Source organism: Pleurodeles waltl, chromosome 11 (assembly GCF_031143425.1).
Source record: "Pleurodeles waltl isolate 20211129_DDA chromosome 11, aPleWal1.hap1.20221129, whole genome shotgun sequence".
Taxonomy (NCBI): domain Eukaryota; kingdom Metazoa; phylum Chordata; class Amphibia; order Caudata; family Salamandridae; genus Pleurodeles; species Pleurodeles waltl.
In genome coordinates this window covers 868,860,910-868,881,852 of record NC_090450.1, presented here as the reverse complement: position 1 = coordinate 868,881,852, position 20,943 = coordinate 868,860,910, and the positions used below count along the sequence as shown (strand labels likewise).

The window sequence follows — 20,943 nt, the reverse complement described above, 5'->3', positions numbered from 1 at the left end:
TCTAAGTTGCCAGTCTATGGATTAAAAATTAACACTTCTTGAGGTGTAAATAAATTGTGGCTTCCTCAGATTTTCTAGAAAGACCACAATTCTAGTTGCCTTTCTAATGAATTGCTGCTAGCAACATGCAGACAGATTTGCTAAGAAAATGGACTGGTGAATTTTGTACAATATTTGGGCTTCTCTGCAATCCCTTCTATGCCATGGGTCAGAACAAGGCCTAAATGTCAATGGGACGAAGGCAGATTTGAGAAAGGTGTTAGTGGGACAACTTCTAAAAGGAAAAGAGTAGAAGTGTTAATTTCACTGCAGACTACTGGCTATTCAAGCCAGACCATAACAAAGCCGGTTCTCCATTTCCAAAGTGGGCAGTTCTACACAAGGCTTCAACCTTCTCCAGCTAGTATAAGAACTTATAAAAACAACCCTTGTTCACAGTTTAAAGAAAGTGAACATCTTAATACAGTTCCACAATTGCTTTAATGATTTCCCAGTACATTCTTTTGTTTAATATTGCTTCATTCATATGCCATCAAAATGATGAGATTAAAAGGCATGGGTAGTGAAAAGAAAGTTAACTCCTAACAATAAACACAGTGTGTAGAAACTGGTGAAATAAGGCATGGCAAAGGCATACGATGTCCATACAGAACTACAAAGGAAAGAATATAAGCACAACAGCCCGGAGTGTGCATTTGAATGCTGTACACGCAATTAGGGAAGCCCAGCACAGGAAATTCAGACAAGAAAGACAACCAAGAAAAGAGCCTAAAGCGGATGGAAAGGTATGTGGTTTAAAGCTACAACTGATAGTCAAAGCTGTCCGCAGAGACACTACAAAAAGGAATCCATTCTAGTTAGCAGTGCAAAGAAACAATGTATCCAATCAGAACACTGTGAGACCAAAAAGCTTTTGAGTGGGATATGCAAACAAATAGGGAGGTAAGATATGGAATCAAGAGCATGCATCGGATATATGACAACAAAGCTATCCAATCATGAGCAAGGGGCTGACCCAAAGTCCACTGTAAGTATATGTTAACTATTGGAAACAATAGGTCTGCCTGCTTTTTGATAGCATTTTTTATTGCTCTGAAACATATGAAGTTATTTACTTCCATGCCTGTCGCACCTGAAAACACAACTACTTATGCAGGACTGATAATCACTGCTCAGGAAGCAACTACGACTAATAAATTCAAAACACGTTGGACATCGATTTCACTTCTGCTTGACAAAGGATCCTGCGGGCGATGTCATTTTAGTAGGGGTCTGTTTTAATGTGCTTTCCCACAAAAAAACAATGATGGGACTGCCTGGTTAACTCTTCTGGTTCAACAACACTCACATCAAATGTAAGCACTGACAGTCAAAAATGATGCTCTAGTCCCCCTTCAAACAGGGAATGCAAAGTATGATAAAACATGAACAGAAGCATCTCATGCTCTTTACTCCAAATATCCTCAGGATTGTACTGCCTTTCCAATTGTTAATAATGTTTTTATAAACATTAAACTAAAACAATGATTTTCGAGGGCCTCTCCTAAGGTATTTCCTAATTAAAAAGAAGAATATTTTCATACTATAGTTGAAACACAAATCAACACTAGAGCAATCTCTATTTCCATCATATAAGGTCTGCATATAGATTTAAAGTTTGTGTGCTTTGTGATGTCACAAAGGTATGGTGCATTATTTGACAACAATTAGTTTTTGTTAATATACACTGCCTCAATAATGTTAAAAAAACATACCCTGTGTCATCTGGTTCTAAGTCGTTTATCGTGTTATCATAATCACTCTCTGGCATGCTTGTTTCCTTTTCAAATTTTGATGCCTAGAGTTTATAGAGAAAATAATAGGCACAGTTATCCAAGAAAATAAATACAAGGCATATAAGTCTGTAACAATTAACAGTCACCAAAAACATAAAATGAAGAATAACCTGATTAGAAGATAAAGTTCACATTTAGAATGCCATCAAGCTAATTAAACTAAATAGTGTGTCCTACTAATAGTAACTCCATGATTGTTAGTCTACAAGCTTACTTCCATTACCAACTTCTGACAAATTTTGTCTTCTGGGCAGGGTCGAAATCCGCATGTTAGCAAACAGAAGAGCACCGGGGGTGAATAGCATCTTCATCCAACTTGTATATATAACCTTTAGTATTACCTGAACACTGCACGCTCCTGCCACAATAGGAAAAGTACAAATGGGAGTTGTTGCTGAGGTGAGAAAAGAGGATGAATACTATGATGGTATGAAGACCTATGCATCAACCTTCAAGTACCACCTGCACAGCCTTCTATTATTTATGTAGCCTTTTCCATAGCCCTGCACTACGGGTCTCAGAAAGTGGGATATGCTTTCGAAAATCTTGGCTGCTGCCTTTATTTTGGTGAAATTTGAAAGAAAGCAATACTGGAGGGAATGGCGAAGCAATGGGATGTGAAACCTTTCTACCAAGCTTTTTCCCTCCACAAATAAACCCAAAGTTGATTTATATTTTGATGCATATCTTAAGGCATGCTGCATACCCCAATGCTAATTTTGAGCTGGTGTTTGCAGGTGGGGCCTATCAGCAGTCATTTTTGGGGGGCTAACACTTATTTTTCCTCATCAGATTTTGTCCCAAGGCAAGGGAGAAATAACACAGCAGGGGGAGGAGGAAGAGAATGATGAAAAATAGTAACAAATAAAGAAACCAGTGATAAAAAAGAACCTGAAAGAGTTAAATAAAAGGCCAAGTTGTGTCTTCAGGTGGATGAAAGAAGCATGATGTGGTATCAAGACTATGTATATTTGGTATTCGGGACACCAAGCATTTGATTCCACCAGATGCATGCTTCTGAGCAAAACTTTGGACTCTGCACTTATTCTTTTACAAAATAAGTACTGTGTACACCAAGATTATGCAAGTCTTCTTGGGACCTTAGCACAAATGGTGAGTGCCACCTGTAACACAAACGTGAAATGATCATAGGGAGTTAAAATAGGTAGTTGTTTGAAACCAGCTTATATGTGCAAAGACAGAAGGTGGCACTTAAGAGGGTGCTCTGAAATCATGGACTTGAAAAACTGAGTCACTAGCTTCTATGAAACCATCTTCAGAGATATTATGGGGTTCAAACTGTGGTGTTTCCCAACATTGGCAAAACAATAAACAAATTGCAATTAGGAAGAATTTATGTCACTTGAGTATACACTTATTACGTATATGAAAAGGTATCTCGATAACAGGACTGAACATAAAACTCACAAGTAGTATTTGTAAAAAGCCTGGTGGCTCCTACAACAGTTCTAGAGAAGCAAAGTTTAATGCCTTATTTACTAGGACCCATTTTTGGAACATCCTGAAGGGGCAAAAAAGTGTTTATGCCTCCAGTTACTTTGGAATACATAATCTTCCTACAGATTCCACTCCTTAAGAATACTCCTTGGAAGCTTCAGACTGGTCTGAAAAACGTTTCCTCAGCAAAGACTCCTGAGAGCTTCCAGGTCGCACCAGGTGGCTCCAGCCAAAACTCCACCTCTCGGCGTTCCATCAAAGGAGTATATCAGGGGCCAACCAGCTTGCTGGCATCAGTTCCCAGTACTTTTTCCACCTCCCATCAAGACAGGCAAAGAATGAAAATGTCACTTACCCAGTGTACATCTGTTCGTGGCATCAGTCGCTGAAGATTCACATGTTGTGTATAGCCCGCCATCTGGTGTTGGGTCGGAGTGTTACAAGTTGTTTTTCTTCGAAGAAGTCTTTCGAGTCACGGGACCGAGGGACTCCTCCTCTTTGTCTCCATTGCGCATGGGCGTCGACTCCATCTTCGATTGTTTTCCCAGCAGAGGGTGAGGTAGGAGTTGTTTGTTAGTAATAGTGCCCATGCAATGGAGTGAATAAGTATGTACCTATTTAAGATTTAATATATTTACAAATGTACAAAGTTGAAGCTAACTTCCAAACGGCTACAGGCTCCCGGGGAGGTGGGTGGGCACATGTGAATCTTCAGCGACTGATGCCATGAACAGATGTACACTGGGTAAGTGACATTTTCAGTTCAATGGCATCTGTCGCTGTAGATACACATGTTGTGCATAGACTAGTAAGCAGTTATCTCCCCAAAAGCGGTGGCTCAGCCTGTAGGAGTGGAAGTAGTCTGAAATAAGGTTCCTAGTACGGCTTGACCTACTGTGGCTTGTTGTGCGGATAGCACGTCTACACAGTAGTGCTTGGTAAATGTGTGAGGCGTAGACCATGTGGCTGCCTTACATATTTTGTGCATTGGAATATTCCCTAGGAAGGCCATGGTAGCGCTTTTCTTTCTGGTTGAGTGTGCCCTTGGTGTAATGGGCAGTTGTCTTTTTGCTTTAAGGTAGCAGATTTGGATGCACTTAACTATCCATCTGGCTATACCCTGTTTCGATATTGGGTTTCCTGCGTGAGGGTTTTGAAATGCAATAAACAGTTGTTTAGTTTTTCTGATGTTTTTAGTTCTGTCGATGTAGTACATTAGTGCTCTTTTGACGTCTAATGTATGTAGTGCCCTTTCAGCTATGGAATCTGGCTGTGGGAAGAACACTGGTATCTCTACCGTTTGATTTAGGTGGAACGGTGAAATAACCTTTGCCAAAAATTTAGGATTGGTCCTTAGGACTACTTTATTTTTGTGTAGTTGGATAAAAGGTTCTTGTATTGTAAACGCCTGAATTTCACTTACTCTTCTTAGAGATGTGATGGCGATGAGAAATGCAACTTTCCAGGTTAGGAATTGTATTTCGCAAGAATGCATAGGTTCAAAGGGTGGACCCATGAGTCTTGTTAAGACGATGTTGAGGTTCCATGAAGGAACGGGTGGTGTCCTTGGTGGTATAATTCTTTTGAGGCCTTCCATAAACGCTTTAATGACAGGTATCCTAAATAGTGAAGTTGAATGGGTAATCTGCAGGTATGCAGATATTGCTGCGAGGTGTATTTTAATGGAAGAGAAGGCCAGGTTCGATTTTTGTAAGTGTAGTAAGTAACCCACTACATCCTTTGGAGATGCGTGTAATGGTTGAATTTGATTAGGATGGCAGTAGCAAACAAACCTTTTCCATTTGCTTGCATAGCAGTGTCTAGTGGATGGTCTTCTAGCTTGCTTTATGACTTCCATACATTCTTGTGTGAGGTTTAAGTGTCCGAATTCTAGGATTTCAGGAGCCAGATTGCTAGATTCAGTGATGCTGGGTTTGGATGCCTGATCTGTTGTTTGTGTTGTGTTAACAGATCTGGCCTGTTGGGCAACTTGAAGTGGGGTACTACTGATAGGTCTAGCAGTGTTGTGTACCATGGTTGCCTTGCCCATGTTAGTGCTATCAGTATGAGTTTGAGTTTGTTTTGACTCAATTTGTTTACTAGATATGGAAGGAGAGGGAGAGGGGGAAAAGCGTACGCAAATATCCCTGACCAGTTCATCCATAGGGCATTGCCTTGAGATTGCCTGTGTGGGTATCTGGATGCGAAGTTTTGGCATTTTGCGTTCTCCTTTGTTGCAAATAAGTCTATTTGAGGTGTTCCCCAACGTTTGAAGTAAGTGTTTAGAATTTGGGGGTGAATTTCCCATTCGTGGACCTGTTGGTGATCTCGAGAGAGATTGTCTGCAAGTTGATTCTGGATCCCTGGAATAAACTGTGCTATTAGGCGAATGTGGTTGTGAATTGCCCATTGCCATATTTTTTGTGCCAGAAGGCACAGCTGTGTCGAGTGTGTGTCCCCCTGTTTGTTTAGATAATACATTGTTGTCATGTTGTCCGTTTTGACAAGAATGTATTTGTGAGTTATGATTGGTTGAAATGCTTTTAATGCTTGAAAAACTGCTAGTAGTTCGAGGTGATTTATATGCAGCTTTCTTTGATGTACATCCCATTGTCCTTGTATGCTGTGTTGATTGAGGTGTGCTCCCCACCCTGTCATGGAAGCATCTGTTGTTATCACGTATTGTGGCACTGGGTCTTGGAAAGGCCGCCCTTTGTTTAAATTTATATTGTTCCACCACAGAAGCGAGAGGTATGTTAGGCGGTTTATTAACACCAGATCTAGAAGGCGACCCTGTGCTTGTGACCATTGTGATGCGAGGCACTGTTGTAAGGGCCTCATGTGTAGTCTTGCGTTCGGGACAATGGCTATGCATGAGGACATCATGCCTAGGAGTTGTAATATCATCTTCGCCTGTATTTTTTGTGTCGGATACATGCGTTGTATAATCTTTTGGAAATTTTGAACCCTTTGTGGACTTGGAGTGGCTATTCCCCTCGTTGTGTCTATTGTCGCTCCTAGGTATTGTTGTACCTTGCACGGCAGAATGTGTGATTTCGCATAGTTGATGGTGAAACCGAGTTTGTAGAGGGTTTGTATGACCTGATCTGTGTGGTGTGAGCACCTTGTCAGTGAGTCGGTCTTGATTAGCCAGTCGTCTAGATACGGGAATACGTGTATTTGCTGCCTTCTGATGTGTGCAGCCACTACTGCTAGGCATTTTGTGAAGACTCTTGGTGCAGTTGTTAAACCGAACGGTAATACTTTGAATTGGTAATGTATTCCTTTGAATACGAACCTTAGGTATTTTCTGTGCGACGGATGTATTGGTATGTGGAAATACGCGTCTTTGAGATCTAAGGTTGTCATGTAATCTTGTTGCTTTAGCAATGGTAACACTTCCTGTAGCGTGACCATGTGAAAGTGTTCTGATTTGATGTATGTGTTTAGTGTTCTGAGGTCTAGGATTGGTCTCAGTGTTTTGTCCTTCTTTGGTATTAGAAAGTACAGTGAGTAAACCCCTGTAGTTGTTTGTGTATCTGGTACCAGTTCTATTGCGTTCTTTTGCAGTAATGCTTGAACTTCTATTTCTAGGAGGTCCGAATGTTGTTTTGATATATTCTGTGTTTTTGGTGGTATGTTTGGAGGGATTTGTAGAAATTCTATGCAATAACCATGTTGGATAATTGCTAAGACCCAAGTGTCTGTTGTTATTTTCTCCCACGCTTGGTAATACTGACTTATTCTTCCCCCCACTGGTGTTGTGTGGAGGGGATGAGTGACGTGTGAGTCACTGTTTGGTTGTAGGTGTTTTGGGGCTTTGAAATTTTCCCCTGCTTCTAGGGAATTGTCCTCCTCTGTATTGGCCCCGAAAGCCTCCCCTTTGGTACTGTCCCTGGTAGGTGGACGGTGTTGAATGTGAGGTACTGGCTTGTGTGGCTTGACCCTGAAACCCCCCTCTAAAGGTTGTCTTGCGGAAGGTGTTGAAAGTGCCTCTGCTCTGCGGGGAGTAGAGCGCGCCCATGGCTTTTGCAGTGTCAGTGTCCTTTTTTAGCTTCTCAATTGCCGTGTCCACTTCAGGTCCGAACAATTGTTGCTCATTGAATGGCATATTGAGCACCGCCTGCTGTATCTCTGGTTTAAAACCAGATGTTCGTAGCCACGCGTGCCTTCGTATGGTTACTGCCGTGTTAATTGTTCTTGCTGCTGTGTCCGCTGCGTCCATAGCGGAGCGTATCTGGTTATTGGAGATGTTTTGGCCCTACTCAACCACTTGTTTCGCCCTCTTTTGTAGTTCTGTGGGTAGATGCTCAATGAGGTGTTGCATCTCGTCCCAGTGGGCTATGTCATATCGCGCTAGGAGCGCTTGAGAGTTAGCGATGCGCCACTGGTTTGCAGCCTGTACTGCGACCCTTTTACCGGCTGCATCGAACTTGCGGCTCTCCTTATCCGGGGGTGGTGCATCGCCCGATGTGTGAGAGTTTGCTCTCTTGCGAGCTGCCCCTACCACAACCGAATCTGGTGGCAGTTGTGAGGTGATGAAAGCTGGGTCTGTGGGAGGTGCTTTATATTTCTTTTCCACCCTCGGTGTTATTGCCCTACTCTTGACAGGCTCTTTGAATATGTCCTTTGCGTGCCTTAGCATTCCTGGGAGCATAGGCAGGCTTTGGTAGGTGCTATGTGTGGAAGAGAGGGTGTTGAAGAGGAAGTCATCCTCGACAGGCTCCGAGTGTAGAGACACGTTATGGAACTCCGCTGCTCTAGCCACCACTTGTGAATATGCTGTGCTGTCTTCTGGTGGTGAGGGCTTTGTAGGATACGCCTCTGGACTGTTGTCTGACACTGGGGCGTCGTATAAGTCCCAAGCATCTTGGTCCTGGTCACCTTGGCTTAAGGTGGTGTGAGCCGGTGAATGTGACGGAGTCTGTGCCGGTGAAAAGTGAGCTACAGGTGGAGGAAAGGGTGGCGGAGTTACCTTCTTCACCAGTTTGGTTTGTGGTGCTTGTTCTTGTTGGAATTCAAGTCTCCTCTTCCTCCTAATAGGGGGAAGGGTGCTTATTTTCCCTGTCCCACTCTGTATAAAAATCCGTTTTTGAGTGTGGTCCACCTCGGTGGATAGTAATTCCTCCTCGAATCTATGCTTTCGCATTTGAGAGGACAGTGATTGTTCCTCTGAATAGGAACCGGTAGTTGGCTCGGTTGCGGGTCGTTTTGGCACCGAAACTATGTCCACGCTCTTTTTCAGCTCCGAGGCGACTTTTCTCTTTTTCGGAGTCGAACCCTCTCGGCGTCGACCCTCCTCGGTGCTGCTGTCTCTGCGTCGAGCAGCTTCGGCTCCGCTATCTCGGCGTCGATCTTTGTCGGCAGCACTATCTCGGTCCCGAGATGGCTGGGTGCCTGTGTCTCGACCCGAGTCGGACGATCTCGGCACTATTTCGGCCTTCTTCGGTGCCGATGGTCGGTCACCGATTTTATGGGTTGAGCCATGGCCTGATGGCAGTGGCGTCCCCTGGGCCTTGTCAGTTTTCTTGTGTGCAATCTTCGACGTCTTACTCACTGTTTCATGGTCGTCGAATTCGTCCGAGTCCGATTCATGGATCGAGAAGGCTTCTACTTCTTCTTGTTCCTCGAATTCTCGGTGTCCTGTCGGCGTGGACGCCATTTGCAGTCTTCTAGCTCGTCGGTCACGGAGCGTTTTTCGGGACCGGAACGCACGACAGGCCTCACAAGTTTCTTCCCTGTGCTCGGGCGACAGGCACAGGTTACAGACCGAATGTTGGTCTGTATATGGGTATTTGTTGTGGCATTTAGGACAGAATCGGAACGGGGTCCGTTCCATCAGCGTCGATGTCACACGCGGTCGGGCCGACCAGGCCCCGACGGGGGATCGAAAACTACCCCGAAGGGCAACGGAGATGTTATCGTTTCGATTCGATGTAGATGCTATCTAACCCGATCCCGAACGCAACAATACCGACGTAATTTTCCGATTCTGAGCCAACTTTCCGTTCTGAAACCCGGAGCGAAAGGAACACGTCCGAACCCGATGGCGGAAAGAAAACAATCGAAGATGGAGTCGACGCCCATGCGCAATGGAGACAAAGAGGAGGAGTCCCTCGGTCCCGTGACTCGAAAGACTTCTTCGAAGAAAAACAACTTGTAACACTCCGACCCAACACCAGATGGCGGGCTATGCACAACATGTGTATCTACAGCGACAGATGCCATCGAACATACCGTTATCAGCAGTAACTTACTTTTATTTAATGTAGCTTTCTGCAGAATCCTCATGTTATAAATGAGTCCCAAAGCAGTACCCTACTGGGAAATGGGACAGAATACTGCTTGTTAACTCATGCAATCATGCAACACAGGTGAAAAGTGACTTGACACTCAATGCCTGTAATTAGCTTACACACCTTGCTGTCATGATAGCGATTAATAAAATTGTTTTAAACATTAGCAACCACAAGGGACAACTGTGTAAAGGTTCATAAGGGAAAGACATTAGAAAAGTAAGAGCTACACATATATCTCATTGAAGCACAATAAAGGGAGTAGGTGGATATTGTTGGGGAGGTTTTTTAAGATCTTAGTACAATAGATGACTTAAAGAGGGATGGTTGATCAGACAAACGTAAAAAAAAAAGCAGGGAAGGCTGATCAATATCCTTTTACTGTACTCATTGTGCACCCCTCTTGGACCAGGGAGAGGGCAATCGTAAAATGTCAGATAGGGGAGTCTGAAGAGGATATACGGAGTTGTCCGTACACCATGTAACAAGAATGGCCCATCTGCTGGAACAGACTGCTTTGGTGGAGTGTTTTCATGCACATAAAATAAAGTCCACCACTTCCAAGAGCAAAATAAATTAACTCTGGTTGCCAAGCTCACTGCCCAGATTTGTAGGTGGAGGATCTGGAGGCTGGGGTGAAAGAGGTCTAGCCTATGAAGGAGATGGAGCGGAGGGCACAGGAAGAGGTGTATGAGGTATGCATACCACACTCTTCGAGGCTAGTCCGCGATGACTAAGATTACTGGGCCCTTTTGAGACAAATCTTCCTTAAAACATGAACAACCAAGGGTATGGGAGAAAAAGAGTAGTGAAGCAGAACGTTCCACTGTAAGCGAAACATGTCCCCAATTTTCCCTGCATCAAATAATGGAGGGCACAGAACTGCGGGCAAGGAGTACTCTCGTGAGCGGCAAAGAGGCCTATTTGAGGAGTTCACCACAGCTGGAAAATATCTTGGACTACCTCCAGATGAAGTCGGACTGTTGTGTTGTGTTGGATCCACTGCCTGGAGAGGCACCAATGGAGGGCCCTCTTGTGCCAGTGTGCATGAGCGATCAACAGACTGCAGGAAGCTAGAAGAGCGAACAGGCACAAGACTGTCAGAACTGTAATGACCACTCATTCCAAAAAATCAGTATCATAGCCTGAATAACTTGAAATGTCTGAGGAGGAGGAGTAGGAGGAGGAAAGGTTCAAGTCTATATGGTGCCCAGTACTAACCCTATGAACGTGATGCCCTCAGAGGGCACCAGGTGAGACTTGGGCTTTGTGATTAACAATCCCAATTGGAACACAATTGGGTTGTCGCCTGCAACTAGCAAGACATCACTGAAGAACTGGCTTTGAGTAGCCATCATCCAGGTAAGGAATTACTGGGATTCCTGCCCAACTGAGATGGGCTGCAACCACTGCCATCACCTTTATTAAGACTCGAGGAGGTGACGTGAGACCAAATGGATGGACTGCAAGCTAGCAGTACTTGGATTAAACCATGTAGTGGAGATACTTCCTGTGTCACTGCAGGACAGGGATGTGAAAGACATCCTGCAGGCCAACAGGCACTTTCCAGTCTTCCCTTTTCCAGCGCAAGCAGAACCTGAGCCAGGGACAGAATTCTGAACTTCAAGGCACCAGTTCAAAACATTGAGGTCTAGGAACAAACACAGCTCAACATCTTTTTTTGGGATCAGGAAGTACTGTAAGTAGTATTCCGGACCCTTACCTGCTCTAAAACAAACTCCTCTGCCCAACTGAGGAGTAAGGACTGGACTTACTATTGAAAGATATGCAGATCATCCAGGAGTGCATCTTGCCGGGGAGAAATAAGTGGAGGTGTTATTGAAGGGGTAGGGCATACTCCTTTTTTACAATTTGCAAGACCCAAAGGTCTGAAGTAACAGATCTCCACGCTTGTGGAAAGAATAGTCAGTCCTCCAGCGGGCTGTGTTTTTCAGGTAAGATGAAACTAGGGCTGCTACTCTGTGATATTTGTGCAAAGAGGAGGAAGCTGAGGGAGGAAGAGATAGGGCATTTTGTCTTCCTTTTGCCTCGCTCTCTACATTGTTTGCAGAGGGATTTGCCCGTTGTTGCTGTTGGTTGGCACAGTGCTGATGGCCTCGAAAGGAGAAGCCTCTGCTGAAGCTTTCAAAATTCCAATATAGTCTGTACTCTTGGTTTGGGTATGAAGACCAAGGGATCTGGCTGCGGCCTTATTATCTTTGAATCTCTTGAATCTCTCTAACGTAGAGTCTGCTTTAGCACCAAAAAGATAAAACCCTTTTACAGCGTCATCTGTACGCTCTGTGAAAAACCAGAGTTTCACAACCAAGCATGGAAACAACCTGACCATTCACAATCAGCTCTGTAAAATTGGTCTGAAGGTCGTCTGGTAGAGTGGAAATGACTGCTTGCGCTGAGTCCAGTAAAGTATCTTCGTACATTGCTCGGTTTTCTGTGATAACAGGACAGATAGGGGTAGAGGGAAAAGATCCTGTATCCAGCTAATATGAACAGAATGTTTCACCACTAGGCTCTTGGGAGATGGAGGTGCTGAAAGAAAATCAGGATCTCTTGCTGCAGGTTTATAGCACTGAGCAACTGTTCTTGATACAGCAGTAGAAGTAGTCAGCTTTTCCCATATGATCAGTAGGGGGTTCTGTCAGAGTTTCATTAAACAGAAGTAATGGTTCTGCCGTGTGGAAGGTGGAATGTAGAACCCCAGTGAAGATGTTTGATTTTACTTCTGTGACTGGCAGCTGCAGGTTCAACATGTCTGCTGCTTTTCTTATTACTGTACGGTATGCGGTCACTTCCGGTGGAGGAATTCCAGTAGGCGATATAGGCTCAAATTCTGGGAATATATCAAATCCACTGGTATTCTTTAAGCCTGCAAAACCCAGATCAAATATGGTTTTCCCATCTCACTCACTTTCAGAGCTAGGATCATCCTGAGGATTTATCTCCGCAACAAAAGGTCTGCCCTTATCAATAAGTCTTTGTGCCTCGCTTTCTGGAGCGGCGAGTCATTAAGGGCAGATTCTCCAGCCGCAGTGGATTTTGCACCAGCGGAGTCGAAGACAGAGGTTTTAGCACTGGAGATATTGGTTTGGCTCCAGAAGAGTCAGCTGTGGTGCCGAAGGAGTTGACTGTGGCATCGGAGAGATGCTGGTTTTCTGCACAGAAGATGAAGAGCTCGGAACACCCAACAGAGATGACATAGTTCTCTGCATCAATCCTGCCGGTGTTGAAGCTAGGTTAGATTCATCCATGGCACTTGCGGCAATGGCAAGAACTGAGCTAAGGGCTCCAATTGGTAGAGCGTTGACAATCCTCTCAACGAAAAGGCCATCGGACCCATGAGGCCAGCATGAGCAACAGAGGGGATCTTGGCACTGCTAAACATACTGAACACTGAATTCAGGATCATGGGCAGATCTGTCCCAAATGTTGGAATCTCTTGGTATGCTAGACCAGATAGGGAGCCATGGAGTTGGAACCGGGTCAGATGGAGGCACAGGCGCTAGATCCTCTGTAGTAGCTTGATTCAACATTGGTTGGAGAAAAGTCAGAGGTATTGGTAACTTACTTTTCAAGAGTCAACGATATTCAAGTCACCTATTCTGTGTGTGCTTTTGAGGATTTCAAAGAAGGTGGGGATTCTGAACTTTGAACTCGGCCTGGACTTATGGCATCCACGTCGTTCATACTACACTCTGGCCATGAGCATCTTGGATTCTTTTTCCTTGAGTACTGTGGCATGCATTTCCTGGCAGGACTCGCAGGCATCAATGTAGTGGCCTACACATAGCCACCAGAGATAGATGTTGTGTTAGTCAGTGATGGACATCTAACCCTCACAGTCTTGACATGGCTTGAAACTGGACCTTTTGGGCAGCGACATTCTGATCAAAAACTGCACCTAATATTATTTTAGATGTAAGAAATCACTGAACAAAGTTGACAACTCCTAAAGATGAACTGAGAACTCTGAAGCATATCAAAGTTGTGGAAAAAAGGGAACGGATGTCATCACATCGAGGGGGCGCTTTATTGTTCCAGTAAAGTTATGAGATGCCATGTGCGGAGAAGAAGTGGAGCTTGCACCCCCAACCGGCGTGGGAGAGCTAGTGACAAGTTTCCAAATCCAGAGTAGCACTTGGGATAATCCAAAAGGTGAGGAATGTGCAGGTAGGAGTATACATCCGAAGCAGCGCACTGTTTACGACCACAGACCGAGCAACAGTGTTTGCAGTCAAGGCCAAAGTTAGCCTTGATCCTCTCCTTTGCCATACAGATGATAATTTGCCTTATCGACTTCTTGGCTAGTGTCGGAGACAGCTTCATATGTAGCATAGCCATCAGCTTTCAAATCAGCACCAAAAATGCAGTAAAAAGGACATTTTGGCCTAGCCCGTTTCAATTTAACTAAAAGAGAGGGAGACAAAACATGTGGAGGCATGGTGCTGGAGCTGCTGGAGTCACCAAGGCCACTGGAATGGACTACCACCTCAGCCAATAGACCAGAGGATTGTGTGGTCATACTGAAAAGATACATCATCGCTAACTAGAAGGCCTTGATTAACCCAAGGTCAGCCAAAGAACTTAGGCGGTCATTCCGACCCTGGCGGTCATTGACCGCCAGCGCTGGGGACCGCGGGAGCACCGCCAACAGGCTGGCGGTGCTCCCAAGGGCATTCTGACCGCGGCGGTACAGCCGCGGTCAGAAACGGAAAACCAGCGGTCTCCCGCCGGTTTTCCGCTGCCCTGAGGAATCCTCCATGGCCGCCATGGGGATTCCGACCCCCTCACCGCCATCCTGTTCCTGGCGGTCGTGACCGCCAGGAACAGGATGGCGGTGAGGGGTGTCCTGGGGCCCCTGCAGTGCCCATGCCAATGGCATGGGCACTGCAGGGGCCCCTGTAAGAGGGCCCCTGAAAGATTTTCAGTGTCTGCATTGCAGACACTGAAAATCGCGACGGGTGCTACTGCACCCGTTGCACCCTTCCCACTCCGCCGGCTCCATTCGGAGCCGGCTTCCTCGTGGGAAGGGGTTTCCCGCTGGGCTGGCGGGCGGCCTTCTGGCAGTCGCCCGCCAGCCCAGCGGGAAACACAGAATAACCGCGGCGGTCTTCTGACCGCGTGGCGGTATTCTGTTGGGGGAACTTTGGCGGGTGGCCTCCGCCGCCCGCCAAGGTTAGAATCATCCCCTTAATCTTTTTAGGCATGAGAAGGGAGAGGGCACCAGTCACTGAGAAAGAGTCCGGCGCTAAGACTCCGATTCATCCCATGAGTGGGACCATTAGTTGACGATCGCATGGAAAGCATCCAAGAGTGCTAATGCAGCCTGACAGGTATAACCATAGACCGAGCAACAGAGTTTGCAGAGTTAAGGCCACACTCCAGGATTTGTTTTGATACATCTATAACATTACACAACTGTTCAGAGATTGGCTTCTTTATATGACCTGTTAAAAAGCAGGTGGCATTAACTGTGCAAAGAGTCACGCTACTGGAAGCAAAAACCTTTGCAAAAGTGCTTTGATTCCCTGTCCGGAAAAGCCCTAGGAAATGCATTGGTGTTCTGCTTTGATTTGAAATCTATGTTTGAACAACCAATCGAGTGAAAGAACAAAAAGGGTGTGTAACCTGTAACAGGAGTATAGCATTTAACAATCTGCAGGGAATGAAAAAAGGCTTCTCCTATGCAACAAATGGTTTAGCAGTGCTGCATTAAAAAAAAGGCAAGGGCAACGCAGAAGTGCAAAGTTTAATTCCTACTGTTAGAATTCACTTTCACAGTTAGCAAAGTCAGTTCCAAGGCCTCAGCTCTCTTCTGAAAACTATTTTAAAAGATAAAACCTCTTCTAAAGCTGTGGAAGAGGGATAGGAAATGCTCCATTTTGATGAAGTGTCTCGACCAATGGCATTTTATACGTGCAAGGAAATTACAGCATCAGCATTGTTAAGATGGCAGGCGATCAGCCTCTGAGTTACAATCCTTGGTGTTGCCACATTAGATTCAGAGGTTATAGCCATGACATCTGAACTTAGACCCGAAATCTCCTACATGCAGGCAAATCTTTGGGCCAGGAGAGGTACTAGCAATGAAGTTAATTGTGAAAGTTAGCCTTGATCCTCTCCTTTGCCGCACAAATGACACTTTCTCTTATCAACTCCTTGACCAGTGCTGGGGTCAACTCCATGTGAGGGATCACCATAACCTTTCAAATCAGCACCAAAAGGGATCAGAGTGAACACTGACTGGTGCCCTAGCCAGTTTCAACTTAACCGTAGGCAAAGGAGACAAAGCATGTGTAAGGGTGGCTTTGGAGCTGCTGAAGTCTCCAAGGCTGTTGGAACAGACTGCCCACTAGGGGAGTAGCCCCAACGATTGAGGGATCATCATGAAAAGATCAAGTCAGAAGACCTTGATAATGCAAGGTTGGCTAAAAGACCAAGAAAATTCCAGTCTTCTCTTTTTAGGCACCTGGAGGGAGAGGCTGCTAGACACTGAGTAGGAATCCAGAGTCAAGACTCTGAATAGTTCCAGGAGTGGGACCATTTCCTCAAGGATGAAGACTCCTCATTGCTATGATGCTTTTTGTACTTTTTGTGGGAAGATCTATTGAGAGAAAGCTCCCTTGAGGGTGACAACGTTTGGGAAAGTTAGTCCACTTGGGAGTTCCCCTGCAGGCCTTAGGCAAAAATAAATGGGCCTCCTGCTCCTTCTGCGACAGAAAGCAACATGAGTTTTAGGCCGAGTCATGATGTCCTGTCTCCACAGACCACATGCAATCACCATTGGGTCCAAAAGGGATATATTCTTGCAGCACCATTAGCAAGACCTAAAGCCTGAGGACCTATGAGGAGACATTTCACCTAGTTTTTGTTTCAAGTGGAGGAATTTGTCAGTGACACACCGAAAGAGCACTCCAGAAACAATTGGTAATGAACAAGTTAATTACTTTTGCTAACGCTCTTTCTGGTACAGACTCTAAACTCAGATTCTTCAGGTGTCAGAATGAATCCAGAAAATTTTCAACAGTACCCCTGTGCACCGAGATCAGTGACTCAGTGTGAATGTCGTTCCCCGCCAGACGTGGGCCTCTACAGGTGCTACCAATGCGAGATGATCTTTGTTGTTTTCGAACTCATCCACAGACGCAGAGCCAAAATGTAATCAATCATGACTAGTGTGCAGATCTCTAAGATTAAATCTTATTATGTCAAAGAGCACTGTTCACAGAACGGGGAAACGGGGGTGAGGATCCCCATTGGTGGCAGTATCCGCACCGGAAGTGATGTACCTGGTAGCTATATAGGCACCACCTTGGTGAGCTGTCAGATACTTTTGCGACTTTCCACACAGGAGCCACAATGAGAACTGACTACTGGTGTGGAAAAGACTAAGACCCTGAAAAACCTTCCCTTACAACTTAATTGGTTCACAGATCAGAGAGGAAGGGAGGGCGATAAGGAACCTGCAGCTAGATAGGGTATCTACTAGATAAGGCATTACCGAAAGGCAAGTTTATCCGATACAGACTTTAAGCCGCAAATTCCTTACCTTAGAATAGATTCCGAAGCAATACCTCCCCCTGGAGGTGGGTCTGTGATCCTGATTAGAACAGAAATTCCCACAGGACTGAACGGGCAAAGTGCTCGTCATGACGGACTTGACAGTTCAGGCAGTAATGTTGTGCTTGTAAGCCCTGAGGGGGCTGTTTCTTGGCCCATGTGTAGCATATCATAATCCACAGGACTATTCATCTCAAGATAGTCAACTTCTGCACAGCCTTCCCATTTTCGGCTCTGATACAACCCACAAAGAGTTGATCATCCACCCGGAACTCTTTGGTGCGATTAAGGTAGAACGACAACACTCTTTTTGGGTCCAGATAGTAGAGTCTCTCCTCTTTGGAGAGATGAGGAGGAGCAAAGAAGATATTCATGGTAAAGATCTGGCCTGTGTTTAAGGGTGTGGTAACCTTTGGAAGGAAGGAGGCACGTTTCCAGACACCAGTTCGTCCGAGTAAAAGGAGGTGTGGGGAGAGTGCACAGAGAGGGCCTGTAACTCACTGACCACCCGGCTGATGTAATGGCAACTAAAAAGGTGGTTTTAGTGGTCAGCAACTGAGGAGGGCAATTGTGCAAAGGTTCAAATGGTGCAGACATCAGGAAAGTGAGAACAAAGTTGAGGTCCCAGTGAAGCATGGGGGAAAACGTGTGCTGCAGACCTTTAAGGAATCTGGCTACAACAAGAGATTTGAAAAGAGAAGGTTTGTCTGGCAGCCACAGGAATGCGGAGATTACAAAAATATACCCTTTTACAGTGCCAAAATCAAAGCCTTGCTGGGCCAAAAATAGGGGGGGGGGGGAATCTTGGATCAAGGTGCAAAAAGAGTTTCAATTTTGTAGGAAGCACACTATGACACAACCTTGTTCCAACTGCAGGCAAATTCTGACTTGGTTGAGGGACTCCGGGCTACCAGAATAACATCACAGACTTTAGTTGAACGTCGAAAGCTGTGAAACTGTTGCCGCTCAATATCCACCCATGAAGGTAGAGTGTGTGCAGGTTCAACCGATCCCTATTGCTGCGAGAGGAAATCCCCTCGAAGAGGCAGCCTGATGGAGGACCGATGGTCATGCTGAACAGTTCACCATACAGTATATCCGGGCCCAATTATAAGCCAAAAGTGTGACTTAGGCCGGTTGTTTCTGATCGTCAAGAGAACTCTGGGCAGGAGTGGTATTGAAGGAAAGGCGTACAGAGGACTGAAACTCCACTCAAGGCAAAAAGTGTCTCTGAGCGAGAGTCACATTGGAAACTCCAGCCTGGAAAACTCCAGACATTGCCCATTCTCTACCTTGGCAAACCAATCTAACAAACGCTCTCCCCACTGCTGAAAGAGATCTTGCACCATCTCCGTATAGAGATGACATTTGTGCTATGCTAGGCATCTTTGGCTAAGTTTGTCCCTACTGGTGCTCAGAAAGCGTGCCAGGAATTAAAACTCCAGGGAAATGCCCTGACATTACAGCCATGTCCAGAAGTGCAGGGTCTCTTCATAAAAGGTCCCCAACCCTACCCAAGCCCTGTTGGTTGCAGTAATACATGGTGGTGGTGTTGTCCTGCACCACCCTTCCCTTGATCGAAGGAAGAAAGGCTTTTCATGCCAAGCAAATCGCCTGAAGCTCCAACAGGTTTATGTGGAGCTCGGACTCTGCTGAAGACTAGAGTCCTCTGATCTCAACCTCTCCTACATGGCCGCCTCAGTGCAGGAGTGACACTTCTGTCACTACTCTTAGATCTGGTCAGTGAAGGGAGAGTGGGCTGCAACTGAACCAACTGCAGTTTGTTAGCCACCACTGCAGGACTTTTGCAGTTCCTTTCGAGATCGGAGGACTGTCTCCGTGTCCTGTCAGGAAGCGCAGACTCTCTTGGCCAAGGGGGCCATAGAGAAGGTGCCTGCATTGGAAGTAGGTTATGGTTGTTATTCCCGTTGCTTTCTGATGCCAAAGAAGTTAGGAGGACTTCCTCCTATCCTGGATCTGCGCCTTTTCAGCTTCTTGAGAAAGGAGAAGTTCAAAATGCTCATGCTCCCTCAAGATTTAATGGGTAGTGTTGGACTTGCAGAATGCATATTTTCACGTCCCTGTCCTGCAGCCCACAGACTCTAAATGCGGTTCGCTGTGGACCAAGAGCACTTTCAGTTTGCTGTGCTACCTTTTTGCCTTATCAGCACCTTTTGTGTCTCTCGTGTTCTCAGCCAGGTGATGGCGGTGATTGTAGCTCATTTGCAGAAGTCGGAGATTTCAGTCTTTCCTTACCTCAATGATTGGCTGTTGAAGGTGTGCTTGCCCCAGGCATTTATCATCCATCTTTAAACTATGATGAACCTTCTGCACTCACTGGGGTTCACTATAAACATGCCAAAGTTTCATCTGACTCAGTCGTGGAAAGGAAAGAACTAACATCAGTGTACTGAGGTGGTACCTATATAGGTAACTCGCAAGTCACTTCCAGCATAGATGCCGCTGACACAGAGCAGAATGATGCTATCTTTCGGCATGCTGAGGTACTTCTTGAAAATGTTCCAGATTCAGTCATAAACCTGGGGATATTCTTAGGTAAGGAAAATGTGGCTAGAAGTCTATCAGATAACCATGTTACTTATCTTTGGTAACACTCTTTCTGTTGGATACTGTATCTAACCAGAAATTGCTCATCTTTAGAATATCTCCAGGTAGCCTGACTGGATCCAGAAGATTTTTCAACATAGCCCCTGCACACCAACAGGTGCCACTGTGCAGGCCCTACTGACTCTCGTACAACCTGGAAGTGACGGCTGGACGGCTATATGAGTGCCATCTAAGACCACAAACATGGTTCGTCCGGTATATGAAAAAGGCTGAAAAGGCAGACCGATAACCTTGAACCCTGTCCACTGCAAGTCAGACCACACATTTGTCCCATCATTGAGCATCCACAGAGTTTGTAGCAGCCTTGGCTGCATCTGCCAGGATGACATCCACTACTTCAAGAGGTGGATCGAATGTGATCAACTGGCGCCACTCTACATCCACGTATGCAGCCCCGGTTGCTTGACCCTGCCCTCCTGCTGCGATAGAGGATCCTCCAGAAGCAGCAGCCTGATTTGAGGACTTAGTCTCATGCCCAGAAGTTCTGGGTACCACACTCGCTGGCCCCAATACAGAGCTGCTAGGATGGTTTGGGCCCCAGTCACTGCTGTACTTCAGAATTCGGGGCAAAGATGAAGTGCTCCAATCTAAACAAAATGAGTCTTTGAAAGAGAGCATTCTTGGGGACTCCAGCACACAAAAGTGTTCACATGGCATAATCTTGTCACTGGTGAACAGAGCAGACCAGGGCTATCCCCACTGCTGGAAGATATCCTGTGCCACCTCTTGGTGTAACTGCCATTTGTGATCTACTAGGCATCTTAGGCTGACTTTGTCCGTCCCCACTGTTTAAATATCTAATCAGTTGAGAAACAATTAAGGAAATGCCCTGACAACGCAGCCAGTTTCAGAGACGCAGGGCCCCAGACCGGCCAGTTGGCTGTAACACCACATTGGGGAGATGTTTTCTGAGTGGACAAGATCCGGTCTCTGCCTGATGGATGGCAGGAAGGCTTTCAATGCCAAGCAAATGTTCCGTAACTTCAGCAAACTGATGTGAAGATGGACCTCTGCTGCAGACTAGAGTCCTCTGATCACCTCTCCTAGATCACCTTCCAAACACAGCAGCGATTCATCCATGACCTTCTGCTGGGGTAGAGTGAGGTTTCTGCTGCTGGTCTAATGGTGGTAAAGAAGCCACCACTGCA

The 20,943-nt window shown here is 45.7% G+C and overlaps 1 protein-coding gene across 4 annotated transcripts in view; it reads right to left on the bottom strand.

Moving 5' to 3' along the window:
* The window catches only part of GIT2 (GIT ArfGAP 2), a 374,247-nt gene that overhangs the window by 93,206 nt on the left and 260,098 nt on the right, over nt 1–20,943 (bottom strand). For all 4 annotated transcript variants that reach the window (XM_069214722.1, XM_069214720.1, XM_069214724.1 and 1 more), the window contains one exon: nt 1,755–1,837. In XM_069214722.1, the coding sequence (XP_069070823.1) occupies nt 1,755–1,837 (83 nt within the window). The remainder of the gene's footprint in view (nt 1–1,754; nt 1,838–20,943) is intronic.